This window comes from Pleurodeles waltl, chromosome 12 (genome assembly GCF_031143425.1).
Source record: "Pleurodeles waltl isolate 20211129_DDA chromosome 12, aPleWal1.hap1.20221129, whole genome shotgun sequence".
NCBI lineage: Eukaryota > Metazoa > Chordata > Amphibia > Caudata > Salamandridae > Pleurodeles > Pleurodeles waltl.
Window position 1 is genome coordinate 281,218,977 of NC_090451.1, and position 23,906 is coordinate 281,242,882.

At 44.9% G+C, this 23,906-nt stretch overlaps 1 protein-coding gene across 3 annotated transcripts in view; it reads right to left on the reverse strand.

Moving 5' to 3' along the window:
* The window catches only part of DNAAF1 (dynein axonemal assembly factor 1), a 319,527-nt gene that overhangs the window by 93,908 nt on the left and 201,713 nt on the right, over window positions 1-23,906 (reverse strand). For all 3 annotated transcript variants that reach the window (XM_069216210.1, XM_069216209.1, XM_069216211.1), the window contains exon 11: window positions 18,198-18,557. In XM_069216210.1, coding sequence (XP_069072311.1) covers window positions 18,198-18,557 — 360 coding nt within the window. The remainder of the gene's footprint in view (window positions 1-18,197; window positions 18,558-23,906) is intronic.

Consider the following 23,906-nt stretch of genomic DNA (forward strand, 5'->3'; position numbering starts at 1 on the left):
CAAAAAGTAGTGACTTGGCTAAGGTTTATTGATGACCTTTTTCTTATCTGGGATGGTACTGAGTCAGAATTTGATGAATACTTTAAGATCTTGAACTCTAATGTAGCCAAACTTAATTTCACCTACGACATCAGTGCGACACGTGTGACATTTCTAGATACAGAAATTTATGTTAAAGAGGGGACAATTCAGACTTCATTGCACAGGAAAATAACAGCTACGAACTCCATATTACATGCTAACAGTTTTCACCCACCACGAACAAAGTGGAACATTCCCTATGGTGAATTTCTACAAATAAAGAAAATCTGCTCAGAGCCGGAAGAGTGTGAGAAGCACTTGAAATTAGCAGAGGAGAGATTCCTGGCAAGACAATATCCAAAAAAGTGTTTAGCTCTGGCACAGAAACGTGTGAAACAATCATCAAGAGAACAATTAATTCATGGAGGAAACCAAGCCATTAAACATGCCAAACAACAACAGCTGAGGTTCATAACAACATACTCACAGAGTGCCACACAAGTTCGTAAAATCTTGGAAAACCACTGGGCAATTTTACAAATGGACCCAATAGTGGGGGAAATCATGGGACAACACCCATTAATGACTTTCAGAAGAACAGCAAACTTAAGGGATAAATTAACGCACAGTCATTTCCAAACTATAAAAGCAAACTGGTTACAGAAAACTGGCTTTTGGAAATGCAGCAGCTGTAAGGCATGTAAAATTGGGGTGAATAAGAAAGAGTACTCCACAAATACTGGCATGGAGAGAGTGATAAGTAAGCACTTGAACTATAAAAGTCGATTCACAGTATATGTGATTGAATGTCCTTGTGGGTTTAAATATGTTGGCAGTACCATATGTGAGACTAAAAAGCGAATTTTAGAACATATTCGAGCAACTATCAATATGGATAGGAGCTATGCAACAGCGAGACATATGGAACAGAAACATGATAGCAAGTGGCAACTCATGACATTCTATGTAATTGATCAGGTACTAAAATCAGAACGTGGTGGTGACAGAGAAAATAAATTGCGTCAACTAGAATTCAGACATATACTTGATATCCGATCTCTCACCCCGCTAGGTTTAAACCAGGATGAGGAGTTATTTGTACACCTATAAGGGTTGTCATAGCTCATAAGATGTTGCCATTCATTTATTTTATGTCATTTCCACTAATTGATAAGATGCTTTCTTTCCCGTTGTGATTTGTCAGATAGACATATAATTTTGGCGCTATCAATGTAAGTTGACTGAAGGAATAATACCCAAACATTAATGTCCTTACATCAGAGGTGCAGGATTTAGTGAGGGCCTTGTTTAAAAGAAACTTTGGGGATTGTGCTATTGTAGGTAACATGCAATACATGAATATGAATTCAATGTGAATATAAATTAAAAACTAATGAGGGCCCCTATATTTTGTTAACACACCTCAGAAATTGCTTTGAAGTCTCCATTAGTCGCTGAAACAAGATTTTATGACATATATTTAAAAATAATTTGATTCAATGAAATGCTATAAACTACATATACCAGAATGCAATGTGGAACTTAGTGAAAAACACCTTGGATTGTAGTTAAAACACTGTTACAATTTGGTAAATATCTATATAGAAAAACGCTTAATAATTTTTCTTTGTTAAAGTGTATATATTTAGTGATGTTATGGAGTAACCCTTGATAAGTGGTGTAACTTGAGTATTTTTTCTGTTACTTTGGAGTACTTTATTTAAAGCGCCGAAATTAGCACACAGGAAAAACCTGTGAACAAGGTCCGGTGAGACCGAAACGCGTCAGGGGATTCCTGTTTGTTTGTTTATGATCTCACTAATGTATTAAAAGTTAAGGTATTTTTGACACAACGACAGAGTGCGGGTTTCTCTTGCTAAAACAGAAAGAGAATCTTGTTTTCTGAAAATATGGTTGTCCTGCCTCAAACCAGCACCACCGGAGAATTAAGTGCGCCGTAACACGCAGATCAGGACATCTTTTCTTTCATACATATAAACATATATACATAATATATACCAATCCTCAAAACCAAGAGGAGCACACTCAAGAATTACTTGGTTAGACCAAACAGGCAACGGGGAGGCGGGTGGGACCGTGAGGAATCCACAGGTAGCTAATGTATTCACCAGAAAATTCGTTCCCGAAGGTAAGTAACTCGTTCTTTTGATGGATACAACTACCTTTGGATTCCACACCTAATGAATAGAGTCCCAAAGCAGTACCGCACTCAGTGGTGGGTGCCTGAATGGTCAAACCAAGAAATCCTGCAGCACTGACCGTGCAAAATGGCCATCCCTTCTGACCTCAGAGTCCAAGCAGTAATGCTTTGCAAAAGTATGAAGGGATGACCAAGTTGCAGCCTTGCAGATGTCGACCACAGGAACACCCCTAGCTAAGGCTGAAGAGGCCGACTTAGCTCTGGTGGAATGAGCTCTTATACCATCAGGGGGATCCTTCTTTGCTAAAGAGTAACACATTTTAATGCAAAGAACAACCCACCTGGAGAGTGTTCTCTTGTGGACTGCCTTTCCTCTCCTCTTTCCCACGTATCCGATGAAAAGCTGATCCTCCAGCCTGAAATCCTTTGTCCTGTCTATATAAAAGCTTAGCGCCCTCTTTGGGTCCAAGCGGTGTAGTCTCTCTTCTTCCTTTGACGGATGAGGCGGAGGATAAAACGTGGATAGAGTAATTGTCTGGGCCAAATGAAAGGGTGAAACAACCTTCGGAAGGAAAGCAGCCTTGGTCCTCAACACCACCTTATCCCCATAAAAAGATGTAGAAGGGGGTTTTACCAATAGAGCCTGCAACTCACTCACTCTCCTTGCAGAGGTAATAGCAACCAGGAAAACCGTTTTAAGAACTAATAATCTTATGGGGCAAGAATGCATAAGCTCAAAAGGGGACCCCATAAGGAAAGTTAGAACCAAGGTTAAGTCCCATTGAGGCATAACGAAAGGAGTTGGAGGGAATTTATTCATAAGGCCCTTCAAGAATCTAAGTACTATTGGGGATTTAAATAAAGAAGGCTGGTCTGGAAGACAAATAAAGGCTGACAAGGCAGACAAGTAACCCTTAACAGTAGCCACTGCACAACCCCTCTGTGCTAAAGACAAAGCAAAAGATAAAACATCCGACAAATGAGCACGTAAGGGATCAATCTGCCTCTCGCCACACCAAACCACAAATTTATACCACCTATTAGCGTAGATAGATTTAGTGGAGTGTCGCCTGGCCGATAAGATAACATCCACTACCTCTGGCAGGAAAGAAAAGGAACTCAGGTTGCCCCGTTCAATCTCCAGGCATGAAGGTGCAGGCTCTGGAGGTTGGGGTGTAAAACCTGCCCCTGCGACTGCGAGAGGAGGTCTGCCCTGAGAGGGAGATGGAGCGGAGGGCACAGTGAGAGTTGGAGAAGGTCGGAATACCACACCCTCCTTGGCCAATCCGGAGCAATTAAGATGACTTGGGCCCGGTCTTGGCGAATTTTCCTCAACACCCGAGGAATCAAGGGTATGGGGGGGAACGCGTAAAGCAGCTGGTCGCACCAGGTCATCTGAAACGCGTCCCCCAAAGCTCCCTGCACCGGATACTGGAGGCTGCAGAATAACGGGCAGTGCGAGTTCTCCCGGGTGGCAAACAGATCTATCCGAGGAAACCCCCACATCTGGAAGATTATCCGGACTTGATCTGGATGGAGACGCCACTCGTGATCGGCCGAGAAATGGCGACGGAGACTGTCCGCACGTACGTTCAAGACTCCGGCCAGATGATTTGCTACCAAGCAAATCTGATGGTCCTTTGCCCAGGACCATAGCCGAAGAGCTTCTCTGCAGAGAAGGTACGACCCTACCCCTCCCTGCTTGTTTATATACCACATCGCAGTAGTGTTGTCTGTCAGGACCTGAACCAACTGACCGCGAAGGGATGGGAGGAAGGCCTTGAGAGCCAGACGTACAGCCCGTAACTCCAACAGATTTATATGAAACATCTGTTCCACTGGAGACCAAAGCCCCTTGATCTCCAGGTCCCCCAGATGAGCTCGCCACCCTAGAGTGGAAGCATCCGTTATTACAGTGGCCACAGGCGGAACTTGCGAGAACGGCCTTCCTCTGGAAAGATTGTCATCCGCAATCCACCATTTCAAATCCATGGCAGCATCTCTGGAGATCCTCACTGAGCCTTCAAGATCCCCTTTGTGTTGAGACCACTGCCTTCGGAGGCACCACTGAAGAGCCCTCATGTGCCAGCGAGCATGCGTGACCAACAGTATGCACGAAGCAAACAGACCGAGCAGACGTAGGACCTTGAGGACTGGAATGACCGCTCCATTTTGAAACATTGGAACCAACGCCTGAATGTCCTGAACCCGCTGAGGCGGAGGAAAGGCTCGATTCAATGTTGTATCCAGTACTGCCCCTATGAACAGGAGGCACTGAGAGGGCTCTAGGTGAGATTTGGGCACGTTCAACGAAAAGCCCAGGTCGAACAACAACTGGGTTGTGGACTGTAGGTGACGCAACACGAGCTCCGGAGACCTGGCTTTGATCAACCAGTCGTCTAGATAAGGAAATACTGCTATCCCCTTCCGTCTGAGCTCTGCCGCAACCACCGACATCACCTTCGTGAAGACTCGAGGTGCAGAAGTAAGACCAAACGGGAGAACCACAAACTGATAGTGCTGCGACCCCACCACAAACCGGAGATACTTCCTGTGCAACATGAGTATCGGGATCTGAAAGTAAGCATCCTGCAAGTCGACAGACACCATCCAATCTCCATTGTTCAGCGCCAAAAGCACCTGAGCTAGGGTCAGCATCTTGAACTTTTCCTGTTTGAGGAACCAATTCAGGATCCTTAGGTTCAGGATTGGCCTCAACCGACCATCCTTCTTGGGAATCAGGAAGTATCTCGAGTAACAACCTTGACCCCTTTCCTGCTCCGGAACCAACTCTACCGCGCCCTTTGAAAGGAGGACTTGAACCTCCTGTTCTAACAACAGGAGGTGTTCTTCTGAACAATAAGATGGGTGGGGCGGGATGGGGGGCGGAAACTCCCGAAAGGGAAGGGTGTAGCCTTTTCTCACAATGCTGGTAACCCAGGAGTCTGAAGATATGACCTCCCACTTGTGGAGAAAATTCAGTAACCTCCACCCTACAGGAGGAGTGGGAATAGGTGGAAGCCTAAGGCTGCTTCCCCTGCTGCACCCCTCTAGAGGAAGAGGAAGAGGCAGAGTGCTGCTGAGAGGCTCCCCTGGTACGGACCCTACCCCTCCCTCTAAAAGATCTATAGGAGAGAGCAGAGGTAGGCTGCTGGAATTTCCCTCGAAAGGAGAAGGAGGAGCCACGACCAAATCCTCGAAACCTCCTAAAAAATCTGGAGGAGGCAGAAGAAGTGGCTTGCAAGCCCAGCGACTTGGCCGTGGCCCTGCTCTCCTTGAACCTCTCTAAGGCCGAATCCGCCTTGGCACCAAAGAGCTTGTCCCCATCAAAAGGAAGGTCCAGTAGGGTCGACTGCACATCCGAGGAAAATCCAAAGCCAAGCCTGCCTCCTTGTAACTACAGCAGAGCCCATTGCTCTAGCAACCGAGTCAGCTGTATCCAACCCGGATTGGATAACCTGATTTGCAGCTGCCTGAGCATCCGATACCAGATTCAATAGCCCCTGATGGACCTCCGTATGCGTAGATGCAATTTCGTCCATCAGAGCATAAATGTACCTTCCTAAAATACATGTAGCATTGGTGGACTTCAATGCCATGCTACATGACGAGAACACCTTTTTGGATGCCATGTCCATCTTCTTGGAGTCTCTATCCGAGGGCACAGATGGAAAAGAGCCAGGAGCAGACCTTGCCGAGCAGGAAGCCTGGACCACCAAGCTTTCAGGTGTTGGATGTCTGGTAAGAAAACCAGGGTCAGCCGGTGCAGCCAGATACCTCCTAGCCACAGATCTATTGACAGCTGAAGAAGACACTGGCTTCTTCCAGACTTCCAAAACAGGTTCCAGCAGCGCCTCATTGAACGGCAAAAGTGGTTCTGCCGATGTAGAGGCCGGGTGCAACACCTCTGTCAACAAATTTTGCTTGGCTTCAGTCACCGGCAAAGGAAGATCCAAGAAGCTAGTTGCCTTCCTGATAACAGAATGAAAAGTGGCCGCCTCTTCTGTATACTCCCCAGGAGATGACAAGTCCCACTCGGGGGAAGTATCTAGGCCACTAGCAGTGTCCAGCCCATGGAGACCCTCATGAGAATCCTCAATCTCTCCTTCCTCCAGGTTTTGTCTCTGGTACTCCTGCTCTTCAAGGAGGCGGAGAGCAAGCCTCCTCGAGTGCAGCCTCTCCTCTATCCTCGGCGTCGACATGGCGTCAGCAGATGTCGAAGAACGACGCCGATCTTCGGATCCGTCCGACGCCGGGTCTACAGGCGCCATAGGTTCCTTCGGCGCCGAACGAGGAGTCGGATGGAGAGAAGACTGCTTTGGAGTCGTAGGAGGTCGAGACGGCGCCACTGGTTGAAACATCGAAGCCGCCGGAGCCGAAGCTGTCGAAGCCGAAGCCTCAGGAGCCACTGGAGCCGATACCGACGCCAAACCCACGTTCCCCAGGGGGAGAAAGGGCATAAAGGGTGCCGGTCGAAGCGGAGCCGGAGCACCCATGTTGAAAGCCAAAGGGCCCGAAGGACCAGCAGGTCCACCACCTGGAGCCATCTGCTGGAAGATGGAAAACATTGCATTTAAAAATGCGGTATTATCAGCCCCAGGGGCCGGGAAAGCCGGGTACTGGGGTGCCTGGTTCGAAGGCGACACTGACGCCGGTATCGACGTCTGCAACGACGGAGAAAACATTTGAGGCTGCGGAACCTCAAACATTGAAGGTGGTTGGCCCGATGACCCGGGCGAAGTCGGTGAGGCTGGAGAAGGCAACGGCGTCGACGGATGGGGAGTGACAGTGGGACTGACCTCCCAAGTCTTCCGACGTCGAGTTGATGGTGACCTCGACCGAGACCTCTCTTTACTCGACCGGCACCGTTATTCTCGACGACGCCGGGAGTCCCGATGACGCCGATGAGACTTCGGTGACGAGGATTTTCGATGGAGTCTCTTTTCCTTCTTTTTCGACTTCGCCAGAAAAAGCTTGGCCTCGCGCTCTTTCAGGGCCTTAGGATTCATATGTTGACAAGAATCACACTTGTCAACATCATGATCGGAACTAAGACACCACAAAAAGTCAGAATGTGGGTCCGTTACCGACATTTTGCCCCTACACTCACGACAGGGCTTGAATCCTGACTTTCTCTGCAACATGTAATCTCAAAGAAAAAATAGATCCAAAAAACACACTGAAACTGTCGAACAGCAACAGTAGCTCCCTCGAAGATAACCGTTTCGAATGGCACGGAAAAAAGGGAACTGACGTCGGCACGTCAGCAAGGACCTCTTATTGCCTGTATGACGTCAGACGGCGTCGCGTGGGCAACTGTGACGTCCTCGTCGACGTGCAGAAGCTAGGAAGAAGATTTCCGTAGAATGCTGGTGCAATGGGAGTATTCATTAGGTGAGGAATCCACAGGTAGTTGTATCCATCAGAAATCCCTTATTAGTGTAGAAGAGGTGTTTCTAGCAGCTTAGGCTGATAGAAGGTAGCTATAGCAGAGCAGCTTAGGCTGAACTAGGAGACATGCAAAGCTCCTACTATATCACTGGTGTCATATGCACAATATCATAAGAAAACACAATACACAGATATACTAAAAATAAAGGTACTTTATTTTTACGACAATATGCCAAAAGGATCTCAGTGAGTACCCTCAGTATGATGATGCCAAATCTACACAAGATATATGTACACAATACCAAAAATATGCAGTAATAGCAAAAGGAAGTAATGCAAGCAGTGTAAAGTTACAGTAGATTAGAATAGGAGCACATAGGTATAGGGGCAAAACAAACCATATACTCCAAAAGTGAAATGCGAACCACGAATGGACTGAGCTTATAGAGGGTCGCTGGGACTGTAAGAAAACAGTGAGGATTAGAAAAATAGCCCAGCCCAAGACCCTGTAAGGTAGGTGTAAAGTACACCTACAACACCCAGAGAGCACAGAAGTCGTGATAGGGGGATTCTGCAAGGAAGGCCAACACCAGCAAAGCAACAACAGTGGATTTCCGGACCTGAGTACCTGTAAGACAAGGGGACCAAGTCTAAGAGTCGCGACAGTGTCGAGAGTGGGCAGATGCCCAGGAAATGCCAGCTGAGGGAGCAAGGAAGCTGCCATCGGATGGAAGAAGCTTTGTGTTCTGCAAGAACGAAGAGGACTAGGAACTTCCCCTTTGGAGGATGGATGTCCCACGTCGTGAAGAAGCTTGCAGAGGTGTTCCCACACAGAAAGACCGCAAACAAGCCTTGCTAGCTGCAAGGGTCGCGGTTAGGGTTTTTGGATGCTGCTGTGGCCCAGGAGGGACCAGGGTGTCGCCACTTGGATGAGGAGACAGAGGGGGCACCCAGCAAGTCAGGGAGCCCTCACAGAAGCAGGCAGCCCCCGCAGAAGTACCGGATCAGGCACTTAGAAGAGGAGTGAACCGGAGTCCACCCGAAGTCAGAAAAGGGAGTTCCACGATGCCGGAGGACAACTCAGAAGGTTGTGCACTGCAGGTTAGAGTGTTGGGGATCCAGGCTTGGCTGTGCACGAAGGAAATCCTGGAAGAGTGCACAGGAGCCGGAGCAGCTGCAAATCACGCGGTACCCAGCAATGCAGTCTAGCGTGGGGAGGCAAGGACTTACCCCCACCAAACTTGGACTGAAGAGTCACTGGACTGTGGGAGTCACTTGGACAGAGTTGCTGAGTTCCAGGGACCATCCTTGTCGTGCTGAGAGGGGACCCAGAGGACCGGTGATGCAGTCTTTTGTTGCCTGCGGTTGCAGGGGGAAGATTCCGTCAACCCACAGGAGATTTCTTCAGAGCTCGTGGTGCAAGAAGGAGGCAGGCTACCCCCAGAGCATGCACCACCAGGAAACAGGCGAGAAAGCCGGCAGGGTGAAGCGATACAAGGTTGCAGTAGTCGTCTTTGCTACTTTGCTGCGGTTTTGCAGGCGTCCTGAGCAGTCAGCGGTCGATCCTTTGGCAGAAGGTGAAGAGGGAGATGCAGAGGAACTCTGGTGAGCTCTTGCATTCGGTATCTGAAGAATTCCCCAAAGCAGAGACCCTAAATAGCCAGAAAAGGAGGTTTGGCTACCTAGGAAGGAGGATAGGTTAGTAAGAAAGGTAAGAGCCTATCAGAAGGAGTCTCTGACGTCACCTGATGGCACTGGCCACTCAGAGCAGTCCAGTGTGCCAGCAACACCTCTGTTTCCAAGATGGCAGAGGTCTGGAGCACACTGGAGGAGCTCTGGGCACCTCCCCTGGGAGGTGCAGGTCAGGGGAGTGGTCACTCCCCTTTCCTTTGTCCCGTTTCACGCCAGAGCAGGGCTGGGGGATCCCTGAACCGGTGTAGACTGGCTTATGCAGAGATGGGCACCATCTGTGCCCATCAAAACATTTCCAGAGGCTGGGGGAGGCTACTCCTCCCCAGCCCTGACACCTTTTTCCAAAGGGAGAGGGTGTAACACCCTCTCTCTGAGGAAGTCCTTAGTTCTGCCTTCCTGGGCCAGGCCTGGCTGGACCCCAGGAGGGCAGAAACCTGTCTGAGGGGTTGGAAGCAGCAGCAGCTGCAGTGAAACCCCGGGAAAGGTAGTTTGGCAGTACCCAGGTCTGTGCTAGAGACTCGAGGGATCATGGAATTGTCCCCCCAATGCCAGAATGGCATTGGGGTGACAATTCCATGATCTTAGACATGTTACATGGCCATGTTCAGAGTTACCATTGTGACGCTATACATAGGTAGTGATCTATGTATAGTGCACGCGTGAAATGGTGTCCCCGCACTCACAAAGTCCGGGGAATTTGCCCTGAATGATGTGGGGGCACCTTGGCTAGTGCCAGGGTGCCCACACACTAAGTAACTTTGCACCCAACCTTCACCAGGTGAAGGTTAGACATATAGGTGACTTATAAGTTACTTAAGTGCAGTGGTAAATGGCTTTGAAATAACGTGGACGTTATTTCACTCAGGCTGCACTGGCAGGCCTGTGTAAGAATTGTCAGATCTCCCTATGGGTGGCAAAAGAAATGCTGCAGCCCATAGGGATCTCCTGGAACCCCAATACCCTGGGTACCTCAGTACCATATACTTGGGAATTATAAGGGTGTTCCAGTATGCCAATGTGAATTGGTGAAATTGGTCACTAGCCTGTTAGTGACAAGTTGGAAAGCAGAGAGAGCATAACCACTGAGGTTCTGGTTAGCAGAGCCTCAGTGAGACAGTTAGGCATCACACAGGGAACACATACATATAGGCCACAAACTTATGAGCACTGGGGTCCTGGCTAGCAGGGTCCCAGTGACACATAACAAACATACTGACAACATAGGGTTTTCACTATGAGCACTGGGCCCTGGCTAGCAGGATCCCAGTGAGACAGCGAAAACACCCTGACATATACTCACAAACAGGCCAAAACTGGGGGTAACAAGGCTAGAAAGAGGCTACTTTCTCACAGCTACCTTCTTGTAAAGAGATCATCAGGGATCATCAGTGATGCACTGACTAAAGCATGTGCAGAGTGTCTGCTGCCTACTAAAGTGACACATTTTAAAGGTGTGATCACCCAGGCTAATTGATTAGAAGCATGTACCAAAGTCCTCCTGTATTCTGAAAATTGAAACATTTGAGTCATTAAATTGCTGACTACAAGATTAAATCAATGCATTGCTAGTCTACTACACAAAGATCAGAAGGGGTTTATGCTCCAAAGAGAATTTAGTGAGCTAACCCACATTGCACTTAGTTAGGGACAACTGACTTGGCCACATTGCCCAAGATGTCTTCAGTAGTACATATCATTGCCACTGGAAAGCTCTATATGGGGTCACTTAGCTGTTTCTGTGAAATGTCTTAAGACATTTGTTTTGGACCATGATGTCTGATTTCTGATTGATGTCCCACATCAAAAATAATATAAAAACGGGAATCTCATATCTACTTTCAAAGTCGAAAGAGCTACTAGAAAAGGGTGCCATTTATCACCAACACTTTTCAATCGTTTTATTGAGCCATTGTGCAGCCATTACCTTCAAATGCAGAAGTTACGCTATTTTGTTACAATGTTCTCCAAGTTCCAACAGGACAGAATAGTCCTGTGTCACAAGTATACTTTTCCTGGTGCTAATAACATGCATGTTTATTTCTTGTCTGGTCCTTCACATCTTTTAGCAGAACGAGAGTACACTTATGTTTAGCATCTTATGTCAAGAAATCATGGTAATCATCTCCTTGTAATATTTGGTATGGTGGACAATCCTGAAAACGTTTTATTTTGTGAGGAGGATTAGCTGGTATTTTTTCTGGTTCTTTTGGCAGGATAGGAACAAGTTAAAAGAAAGGGATCATTAAAGACCCTTTAGACACAGTCCGGAGTAGTGAGAGCCACCTATTTTATGGAATATAAAGAGTCAAACCAGGAATGCATGAATCTTCTAGGATCCTTCTAATCATTCCCTGGTTTGTAGAGAACTAAGTAAGAGGTCCTTAAATTACACCCTACATAGCAGAGTGGACCCCTTGAGTTTGCTCACCATTAAAATGTATCTCCTGCAGTCTGGGCGGCAGGTGGAAATTTCCAAGACATTGGTTATATGTAAGATTACACATCCCAAGGCTATATGAAGATGAATAAAATATCTCACTAATAATAACTAGAATGGACGGCACTTGATTAGCAACGGTGTGAAAGGAAATGTTACATAAAATCCCAATTATCCTTGAGGAACCTTCATTATTAAAGTTATAAGCACTTTTTTTTATAGGATCTTGTGAATATGAGTGAAGATTTCCCGGAGGAGAATTTGGTTTACAAAATGCAATCAAGGTGTAATGAAAGTCTCCTTTTCAATGTCTAACTCAGACACATTACCAAATCTTGTATTTATGAATTTATACAGCTCGTCGTACACCAAAAGGCAACTTGGCACTAAAGTACTATTCACAAGCACATCCACTTTCTCTGCATTCGTACTAGTGTGGATATTGCAAGTTTTTGAATGCTTTTCAAAATTTAAGAGCCAGTTGAAAAAGGAAGTGAGTTCCAGGGGGATGCTGCTGGACATGCAAAAATTATGCACATGACACTCACATAATGCTCAAACTAGAAAAGCCGTAGGAAGAGGACAGATCAGGACTAGATTACACTAGGCTACACCAATGTCTCAGACCCAAAGAGGAATGGATCCTGACCAACCACATTAAACTTAACCTGACATGTGGAGTTTGGAAGAACTACCCTACGACATCATTCTGGCCATAGAAATTTGAAGCACTGGAAACAATATCAACAGAAGTTATTGTGGACTACAGCATAGAGCTGGCTCATCAAGTAAGCCAAATCACAAGAAGTGCCTTGTACACCACGTGCTTTAAGCTGGAGTTTCCCACAGAAGGGACCACCTCCCTCATTACATCACATCTTTACTATGCAACTGGGCTGTACCAGTGGCTATGCTATGAATTGTATCACTGCAATGGCTATGAAGATTCCAGTGTCGCAAAAACACAACTACTACAAGTTCATATATGTGGCCATATCCTGCTGACTCTAGAAGCACTTATTTAGCTACCCATCACTAGATTTTCAGCTTTCAAGATCCTGTTCATGACTCACAGGACAATCAGCAGAAAAGACATAAGATACTTCCTATGTAATGCTCAAAAGATACTCGAAGAAGAGAACACCCCACTCCAGACTGGTAACACAGTTGACCATCCCTCCTTACAAAAACGAAAAACCCGGTGGCATATTTTTCTCTTTGCAAGTGGATAAACTCTGGTTCTGTCCTCCAGCAAAGATAACAATCATCTAAAAACACATTCAGTTCACAAAAGCTGTGACACCTGACTTTTCCCAACATGTTTCAAAGAAGAATACACGCAAATCACCACACAAGAAGAGAAAGAAACACTATAATGATCATACTTCTCTGGTTGGGGCACTCAGCAGGGTGTATCCTATACCTAACATAATACCTGAAGCCCTAGATGACCATGAGATATTGTCCATTCCCTGACAAAGCCAACAAAACCAAAACTTTCACTCGATATCCAAGATATATTGTCCTTTTCCTACCAACACCAACAAAACCAAAACTTTTATTAAGTAAACCTCAAAAAGATTCACCCAAGAATACACTTTCGGCAATAGGGCTAGACCGGACCTTGCCTGTCCCTAAGAGGAATGCATCAATGGGATCACATGTTTTACATAAACACCTCCAGAACTATCTTCTGAGGGAAAAGAGAACTATTGGATACATCTGTGGAACTGAAGAATACAGTAAGTGAGGATCTGGCACTGTTGAAACAGCTCCATAATGGTCGTTGGTTTAAACTTGTTTTATAGACATGCTTGAAGAAAGCCACAAGTGGATTTTTAGTTGAGAGATACAGCTGTATAAACAATACACCAAAATAATATGCAATCAGCAGCACTACCACTGTTACACCATTCAAGTGATTTCAACCTCAAGGGAGTTAAAATGTATTAGTGAAGTGTTACTATGATATTGAACCTGCATCCTCCCCACCAATACTGAAATCATATCTGAAGGACACCTGTTTCTATAAACCTGTTTGTAGACCACTTGAAAATAAAATTGTTTATGATGGTGGTACGGTTCTGTAAAAATGCACCACCATATTTGTAATCGCCTGCACTATTACCAGTGCATCATTTAAGTGATATACAGTTTGACTGGATTAAATGTGTTTCATCAGTATAAGTGCACTATGTAACTTGCTTGCAGCTCACCAGAATTTAAATTCTATCTGACGCTAAAATTTCACATCTATTTCACATGCCTTGCACCTGTGGGAACACCGCAGCCCTACTATAGAGAACGAAAGCACGTTCAAGCGTTGAATTGTGGGGCTTATTATAAGGTCCTGGAGTTACTGATACCTGGGGGAACTGGTAACTATGGGGGTGGATATAAGGGAGGTTACAGGAGGAGTCTGTTCCTTGGTAATTCCTCTTTTTCTTGCGTAGTTTCACCCAGAAAGTTTCAAATTCCTGGTTGGTCTGGTGGCTCTGCTACAGGCCTCACTAAGAGTTCTTGGGCCTGGGATTGCCCCCTATATGTGGTTTCAGCTTCATGACGCAGACCTTTCTAAGAAGGCCGGTATCTGCATGATTGTGCCTATTCTCATGCATTTCCTAAAAACAAATTCTCAGCTTCATGATGGCAGCAATATGACCTGCACTTTCTCTACCATACTTTCACAACATGGTAATACTTACAACATAGGGCAGGGCGAACTCACACACTCTTTACAAAATAATTTCCAAGATTTAGCCTTAAGCTTCTTATCCCTCACTCCTTTTCACTTGAGCCTCATGCCTAAAGGCAGCGATAATTCACAATAAGAGCACAACTCTAGTACAGCGCAGCAAGAATTCACAAGAAGAGCACAACTGTAATTCTCGACTGACTACAAACACTATCCCTATGGGCAATACGACAGACACCCAACCATATCACTACCGCAAGGACCATTCTTCCCGTCTCCAAATACGCTTCTGCACCTTGTCAGGGTTTCTTAGCACTATATAAACACAATCTGAATAAAATACACAATACAGCCAGGGGTGGCTCCTCCATAAGGGTGGAGGAGCATCACCCCCCGCAGCAGCTGCAAACCTTTTCCCCAAATACAACAATAAACTATGTTTATTATAGTTTTTGGGGAAAAGGGGCAGGGCCACAGGGGTGACAGCAATGAGGGGGAGTGTTCAGCACTTCCACTCACTGTGCATGCATGTTTAGCCAGCTGTCTCGGGCCGGCCAAACACACATGCGCAGAAGGGTCTCTCCAGCCAAGCAACACAGTTGCTGGGCTAGAGAGAGCCTGAACAGGCTCCCGATCTGCCTGTGAGTGCCCTGGCTGGGTGCTCCCAGCCAATCCTGATGCTGCCCTGAGCAGCGTCAGGATTGGCCACAGCGCAAGCTGGTAGCCTGTGCTCGAGGAGACGGAAGAGCAGAGGAACGGAGCATTGCGTCACGGGAGTGGAGGTAAGTGTTTTTTTATATATTTTTTAAATGTTATTTGTCGTCGTCCTTGCCCTCTCCCCCGCACGCTGCCCGCCCCCTTGGCGAGCCCCAACTGAATACAGCACTATATTAGGCGCCACATGTGAAGGTGAACAGTATCTATCCGTGCAGGGTTGTAGCAAATGGCAATGCTAGCTGATAGAAAACCCTATTTTGGTATTCGGTAATTGGTTACTGAATCGCAAAATAGGGTTTGTATATCCGAATGCGAATCAGACCGTTTGGAACCGCTAAAAATCTTTGTACATGTGGCCCAAAATATGTGCTAAAAATAAATATAATGGTACTTCAGACTAAAATGGTTGTGTTTTCCGAAAACCATGAGCTGAAGTCTGAGGACAGACTACATTGACTTGCTGAAATTGAAAAACTGGCATTTGGGGCCAAAAATATTATACCTTTGTTAAAGACTAGCTTTCTTTCTAAGGAAAATATAGTTATTTGTTTAAATTGACAAAAAAAGTGTTGTATGGGGCACATTTAGTTTAATTACTAAAAAATGAAAAATTCATAAAATAGGCTCCTATCCTTTTCCTTTCTGAAATTAATAACGTGACGTGTGGAGGATCTATTTTTTTTTTTTACCAAATATAAAATAGTATTGGACGACAAAAAGGTTTGGTGCAAATCTGTTTGCGCAATCGGAATTCTACAGAAAGCTAATATTAGAGTGAATTAACACGCAGAATTGAAAACAAATACTGCTGATATAAATTGGTGTAAATGGACACTTGCTTGATATTATGGGGAGTATTTATTGGCTCGTGTGAAAGTATTTCATAGTCTCTATTAATATCTCTTTATGTTATTAGTTTCCAATCCAGGTCCTTTCCATCAGTCATGTGACTAAACATCAACTTGGAAGGGGCTGCAGATGAAACGTAAAGGAATTTAAAAGTGGAGGTAGATGCTTTATACATTCTGAAAACTATTAGATTGCCACAACAAATTGCATACCTAGATTATTTGACCTACCTGAATGGCCAGTATATTTGAACTAATTTCATAACGACAGTGAGCTGCAAAATACAAACCACTTCATCCTACTATTTATAAGGTTTTGCAGTAGGTGAAACACCTCCTCAAAACACCTTGTTGGGCACTCAGGACCACGCGGAACACAAACAATTATTGCTGTAGTTCACGAGTGCCCCCACACCTGCCTGTAAAAAATGCATTTCAAAATAATACTGAAAAAAGCTCAATGTGTTCCGATTCCAAATTAGGGATCCCCTTCTAGGAGTTGTTAAATTCACTTCCCTAGTGCAAAACACTCAAAAATGTACACACTCCTAATTTCTAAAAGCTAACTAGCTGCCACTGAACTCAGCTGTCCACCAACAGGCAGGGGTTAGGTTAAACCGTTTCAACAAACCAATGTAAAACATAAATAATATAGATTACATTACACAAAATGAACCTTGAAAGCTGAATGATCATCTTCAAAATCCAATCCCAAACCGCACACTACCACTTATCTGTCCGACAGACATAGCCTTGACCACGATTGTTCAATGACTCCCAAAATAGCATTCCTGTTACTATTTCGTTTTATTTCCTGTTTTCACCACTAACGGTACAAATTGTATACCTGGAAAATTGTAAACCTTGAGCTACCGCAGATTTCAAGATGTGCAATTTGAATTTGAATTCAGTAAACTGATCGTGATCGGCCGATAACATTTTGTAAATATGTTCATTCTCTCATCACTGTCCCTAAAAACAAGATCAGAGCTCAGAATTAAAACCCAGTTGCCCCTGAAACACTACTGTCAGTTACTTAAGGTGGTGGAGTAGCTTGTTTGGAGTTTTGTGCTCGAGGTAAATATGTCACATCATAATAGGCTCATCAGCAGGGAGTGGCCCCTCCACTAGGTGGACGAGTGTCGCCCCCCCACCCCTGCTGCCAGCGCCAGAAGGGTGAAAAATAAAATGGTAATAAAATGATTGTATTACCATTTTATTTTTCCCTTTCCTCAGCTGAGCCGTATTTGGGGGTGGGGCCACTGCTGCTGACTTGACTGGCAGCAAGGGAGTGGTGCTCACTCCACCAGTTTAGAGTGTGCATGTCATTTTGGCTGGCTCTCATGCAATTTTCAGCCTGACATGCGCACTTTAAACCACTCCATCCAGCTGTCTTAGACAGTTGATTGGAGAGCAGGCACAAGTCTCCAGTGCCTGCAGAAGCATCAAGGCAGCTCACTCGAGCCAATCCTAGCGCTGCTGTCATGCTGCTGAACATTATCAGCAGCATGAGAGCAGCATCTGGATTGGCGTGGAAGTTGCTCTGTTCCCTCTTTGTGCACATGACCACTAACAGCATTATGCAGAAAGAGAGAGTTTTGGAAACAACAGAAAGGCATGGATTGGCTAGCTCAGTGGTTCCCAACCTTTTGACTTCAGTGGAGCCCCACTTTATCATTACTGAAGCCACTGAATCTTTATTGGAATCCAGGGACCCTCCACTGAGTCACTACTGAAAGCTGGGGATCCAATCTGTTAATATTATTTAATTTTCTAAGTAGTCGCGGACCCCTTGAGGAGGCTTTGCAGACGCCCAAGGGTCCCCAGACTAGAGGTTGGGAACCACTAGGCTAGCTGTATTTTGGTTCCAGTAATGTACAGTAAAGAGTCCAAGTGATCCGATCATGTTTCTTGCTTTTAAGGTGCCCTTCATTTAGAATGTGTCGCCTGGGCTCAGAAGCTCAACCTGCCCACTGTGTCCAGAATGCTCATACACAAGCTGTGCCAAGGGGCTGATGTGCATGCCACTGACAAACAAAATTGTAAACATGTGCTCTTCTGAAACATACAAAGTGCTCACTCTTTTTTTTCCAAAATGTTTTTGAGGGAAGAACCTCCTGAATCACCAGTTTGACAGTTGGGCTCTCATGCACAACTTTTACGCCCGCCACTTTCAAATGTCATCATCCGTCACTGAGACTCATTGGGTATATAACGCTTAACACAATTACTTACCATGTTCATCGTGGTTCTCTCCAGTGCTATACTTGCCGATCGGATGCTCTTGTAAGATAGCTATTTTAGTGCCTTCTCTGCTGTATTGTTTTTCTCCCCACAAATACTGGGCCTCTGGTTGAATTGAAGCATCTCCCTGGAAACCTGACTCGGCCAGGATCTCATGGTCAATCTGGCTAGGTTTGTGATCTTGATCAGACATGACATGATCTCCCATTGACTTTTCATTTGACTGCTCTTCAAATGCCTCCATACTTTCGTTTACAAATGTCTGGATTTTCTTTTGTGTTTCCTGCTCTTCACTAGAGCGGGAATTGTCTTCTGCATCCTTAGTCACATCGTCAATTGGTGGAACGTCTCCTGCAACAAGCACAGTCATTATAAGTGGCAAGGGTTGGGAGAAGTGAAAAGAAGTTACATTTACTTTCACAGTTGTAAATTTAACCTCTGATGCACACAAATAGCATAAATCAATACCCTATAAAAATTAACCATAACACGAGGTCAACTGTCTTTCTCATCTGTTTGCGTTTAAGAACAGATGCTAAACAAACAGACACGAGGGTTATGTGATCTTTAGCAAGCAGCATGAGGGGACAGCAGAGGATACACTTGCAGTACAGACCACAGAGGTTTATTGTTACAGTTTTCCAACACACATCTGCATGATGCATAAACCTCTTGGCTCTTGGAGACAAGGAAATGACTTACCATCAGTAATGCTGATTCAGTATGATACTGTGTTCTGCAGATAGTTTATCCAGCTGCATAGTAGGATACTAGAACATTAATTTAGGTCTTGCTCTTTTAATTAAAATATGTATATAAGTGGGCTTTGGCTCCACTCAGATGAGTATTTTGTCTCTCAGTTCAGGTTACTGGCTGTTTCATGTATCATTTCACCCTCAAGGAAGTGCTTCCATTGCAGTGCATGAAGGTCTATTTTACAATTGAAATGTACATTCAATAATCACATTGGTTGGCACATTCAATTTGCGGTGTCTAGTGTCGATGCTACTAAGAAAGCAATCCTTTTTGCTTCTTTCATGCACAACAATGGCAAAGCCAATAGCTCTGACTTTAAAGTGTCAAACACTATTTGTGCATCCAATGCAAGCAAACAGCATTTGTGCATGCGTGTGTTTACATGTGTTAGTTCTATAAAATCATGTCATATTTAATTTACTGTTGCTTATTTACCACAATGTTATGTGCTCAGTGTCACCAATTATGTTCCACTTGTCGAACTGCCACTGTGCAATGCTGGCCAGTAATGATGATAAAGAGCACATAAATGGCACTGCCCTGCTCAAATCCTTTCTGCTCCCTGAATTTGCACCACAGCAGGTGTTTGAAGATCTGCAGACAGGGGTGGGATGGTACCAAAATGTAGAGAGGGAGCACAGAATCAATTTGATCTAATGTTAGAGGAAGTATATATTGTTTTCTTCCATTGTATACTATTCCTTCTTCAGATGATTTTTGAAAGCCCAGCAAAAACATCACAGTGTTTATGACAATGAAGCTACAATTGAATCCAAACTTTTCTGATTTAATTATAGGGAGAACCTCATACAGCTACATTTAAAGATGGACATATATAGACATCTGATGCGCTTGAATTTGGTGTCAACCTTTGCATCAAGCAGTCATCCAGGGACATAGCCAACAAATCTCACCCTCTCAGTAGCAAAGCATGTAATCGAAGACTGGTTAAGTGCAGAAGAAACACACTGCAGTCTCCTCCAACAGAAGAGATAGAAAGACTGGCAACCTAGACATCTTCTCATAGCTGAGAAACTAGGACTTGGTACCAGATACCTCTGGCCTAGTTCCGAGCCATCCTAACCGTTTCTGTCTGACACATACTGAATCTGGTCAAGGCTGTGGGATTGACTGGAAAAGGTGGCAAGGTGTACACTATATAATTCCAGAGGACCTGCAGAGCATCTTTCAGAGCACCTCTCCTCAGAAACTCCTGAGGACAGAATAGCAGTGACTGCATATATATATATGTGTCAAGCTGCAAGTTGCAGAATGGCCTGCGGTTTACTCAGCTGCCTCTGTGGCATCCCTTGTTCCACAGTGGGACAAACTAAACTCTTCCCTGCAGTCTGGGGAGTTCTGCAAAGGGCACCTGGAGGGGCATTCTTTGCCTCACTTGTGGGATGAGCTTAAGGTATTCGTCTCCCTGAGGACCATATTCTTGCTCTCTGTAGTTTATCCTTCCCTGAATTCCTGGGGAATGGTTTTTACTTACCCAATTGATCATGGAGGCTCTATCATGCATAACTGTCAGCATTTCCCATTCCATCATGGCAGCCTTGCTTTTTCCTCAATGTCACTTCCTGTTTTTGGGTATATAAGGAGCATATTGTCTTTCTCCTTGCATTACAACACACCTCACTCCTGCTGGTGTGTCCTCGCTCCTGTTGGCTTGTCCTTCCTCCTGCAGGTGAGTCCTCGCTCCTGCTGGTGATTCTTGCTCCTGTTGCTTCCCTAACTGACCTTTTCTATTCTCCTGGTTCTTGGCATTACCACTTGCCTCATCTGCACCTTCTGTGCCTTGCTGAAGTCCTGGTCTTCAACATTCTCTACCAGTCCTCATTGGCCTACTGGATGTCTCCAATCACCTTCAGATATTTTGTTCTCTTGGGGGGGTTTACCTTTTGGGGGGGGCTCCTTCTGGAGAACACTAACTACTTAGATGTTGCATTGTCGGCGGCATTGTGGGTACCAGACGGGGTTGCCTATACCTTTAGCAGACAAGGACAGTCAAAACCTGCACTCCTGGATTTTCCTACCACTTCAAGTCTGCAAATAGAAGTTTGTCTGCTGAAGAACCTGACAATATGTAGTTGTACTTTGATAGTCAAGCCTAGATGGGAAGCATTGGGTCACTGAACACTGATGGGGGCACCAAGAATGATACAATTATTGTGGAAGTGAGAGGTGAGCTATATTGTACTGAAGTGTAATCTTTCTTGATGAGAAGTGTCTTCAATTTCTTCCTGAACTGCGGAAGGGTGAGAGCAGTTATAATGTCAACGAGGATGTTGTTGGTTGTTGAGAAAGTCTGTTTTTTGTTTTGTTCTTTTTTGTAACTTTTGGGTTCAAGTCTTTAAAATCCAAACACTGCAACATTGGAGTGATGTTGTGAATATCATTTCAGTCCCTTGATGAAACATGCCACAGTATGCAGGATGTTTTTCAGTGGTGCCGGGTGGTGTCTAAAAAGTCTTTGTAGAGCAATTCCTTTGTCCCCGTCATGATAGTACCTTAAAGAGAAGCTTGTACTGGCTAAAGGCCACACATAACGCAGGCCTACTTGAAATTGAAGTTCATGGATTCTGATGATACCATGATTACAGCAGAGACCTCCTACTGTGAGGAGACATTCCACTACGAAGTACCCTACCAAAAGGTTAAAGTTTTTTTTTCTTGGATTTTTTAAATACATGTTGAAGAAGTTGTTCCAGGGTCCACGCAAGCAAGACAGAATTAATCAAGGTGTATGACTATCAATGAAGATCCTACAATGCAGAACTGTTTTTTCAGTAAAGGAGTTTGCTCTAATTTTTATCAAAAGGACCTCATTTTACTGAAGGAGACCACGTGGAAAGGAGAAAGGTATTGTCTCATTAACATATGGCAGGGATAAATTGTCTTATTTTATATTCAATCGGAAACTTTGATATGGGTGTAAAGCCCTTAATGCTGGTGTCCTAGGGTTTGGAAAAATAGGTTTTTAGAATTACTGGTTAGTTGAGGTGAAAGTCTGATGGGACTTTTGGAATAAACATAAGGTTTGTTTGAAGAATTACCCTATCGCCCCCGAATTGAAGGAAAAGTTATTAAATGGTGAGAGCCTGTATCTCACGGACTCTTCTGGCTGACGTTGAAGCCAAGAGCAAAGCAACGTTCCTAGAAATAAATTTAATGTCTGCTTGGTGGATAGCCTCTAAAGGGTCTTTCAATAGCCACAAAAGTACAGTTTTGAGTTGCCAAGGAGATGGAGGAGGCCTCACTGGTGGAAAAACCCTGAAAAATCCTTTGAGGAATTGTTTGACGAGTCTGCTAGACCATAATGACGGTGATGTGGCTGAGCACCTGAACTTTAATGGATGTGTGAGCAGGACCTGATTGTGCCAGGTGCAGAAGATATGGGAGGATTTCTTCTAGTGAAGATGAAAGTGGATGTGCATTAGCACTTTGACACCACATGCAAAATTGTCTCCATTTGAGGAGATAAGTCTTATTTGTACTGTCTGCACAAACTCTGTTCCTGCAGTCTGGTGAAATATTTAGATGCACAAATTCATTGAATTCAGGAGCCAGTCTGACAAATTAAGTGACTTGGGATCCGGTTACAGTACTTGGCCCTGGCTCTATGTCAGTAGAGTGGGTAGCAGCATCAGCTGTATATGACACCTTTCTGAACGGAGGAGTAACTCTTCATGGTTCGGCTTTCATTCTCATGAGGACTCTTAAGAGGAGAGGAATTGGAGGAAAGGCGTAGGCAAAGATTCCGGACCAAGCAATTAAAAACGCATTCCCCCAAAACCCCGGTTGTGGATGCCAGCTTTCGTAGAACTGACATTTTTGGTTCTGGGGTCTTAAGAAGAGGTCCAGATTGGGTATTCCCCACTGGAGAAAGCTATTCTCCAGGATTTCCCTATCGATTTCCCACTTGTGACAAAACATCGCCAGTCCACTGAGAGTGTCGGCTATGGCATTTTGCTTCCCTGGGACATGATTTGCTTGTAGATGCACTTTGTGATGGATTGACCATTCTCAGATACTTGTGCTTCTTGGGACAGCAGGTGAGATCTTGTGCCACCCTGCTTGTTGATATAGTGCATCATGGTAGCATTGTCCATGCGAATGAACACTGCCACATTTTTTATGCTGGGAAGAAAAGCCTGCAAGACTAGATGTACTGCCTTGAGCTTGAGGAGACTGATGTGGAAAAATAGCTGAGAAGGCTGCCATTTGCCACTGACTTGTAGATCAGCTCCCCAACCCTCTAGGGAAGTGTCGTTGGTGATGACCAAAGGAAAGCCTGACTTAGAAAAGACAGGCTGATTAACAAATGTGTTTGCCACTTCAACCAGGATAAGGCATTGATCATTCCCGGAGTGACTTGGATGAGGTAGTCAAAAGATCCTGTGGCTTGTATCCTTTGTCTATCCAATACCTCTTGGAGCCGATGCATGCGCAGATGGCAGAATGGAATTGGAGAAATTTGAGATGACATCATCCCTTGGAGGAACTTGTAGAGGCAAACAGAAAGTGACTTCTTTCTCAATAGCAATTTTGCTAGAGTTATCAATTTTCACTCTAGTCTCTCTAGTGTGGGGTACGCTTTGTTGAGTGTTGTATTTAGTGTGGCCCCTAACAATGTTATCCTCTTTGATGGCTGAAGAACTGACTTCTGTGGATTCAGTGCGAGGCTCAGCTCGCTGTAGAGGTTCATGCAGGAGGTTGTTGATCTCTGTTTGGCCTTGCAGGAAGGTATATATCTAGTCTCCTTGATTTAGAAGCTGCAGTACGTCCTACAGTGTTACCATGCAGAACAACTGTTACAGATAGTTGTACAGATTTCTCAAGTCCAGGATCAGTCACCACCCATTTGACTTCTTTCATACCAAGAAGAAATGGGAATAGGAGCCTCTCCTTTCTGATCTACAGGAATTTGCTCTAAAACTC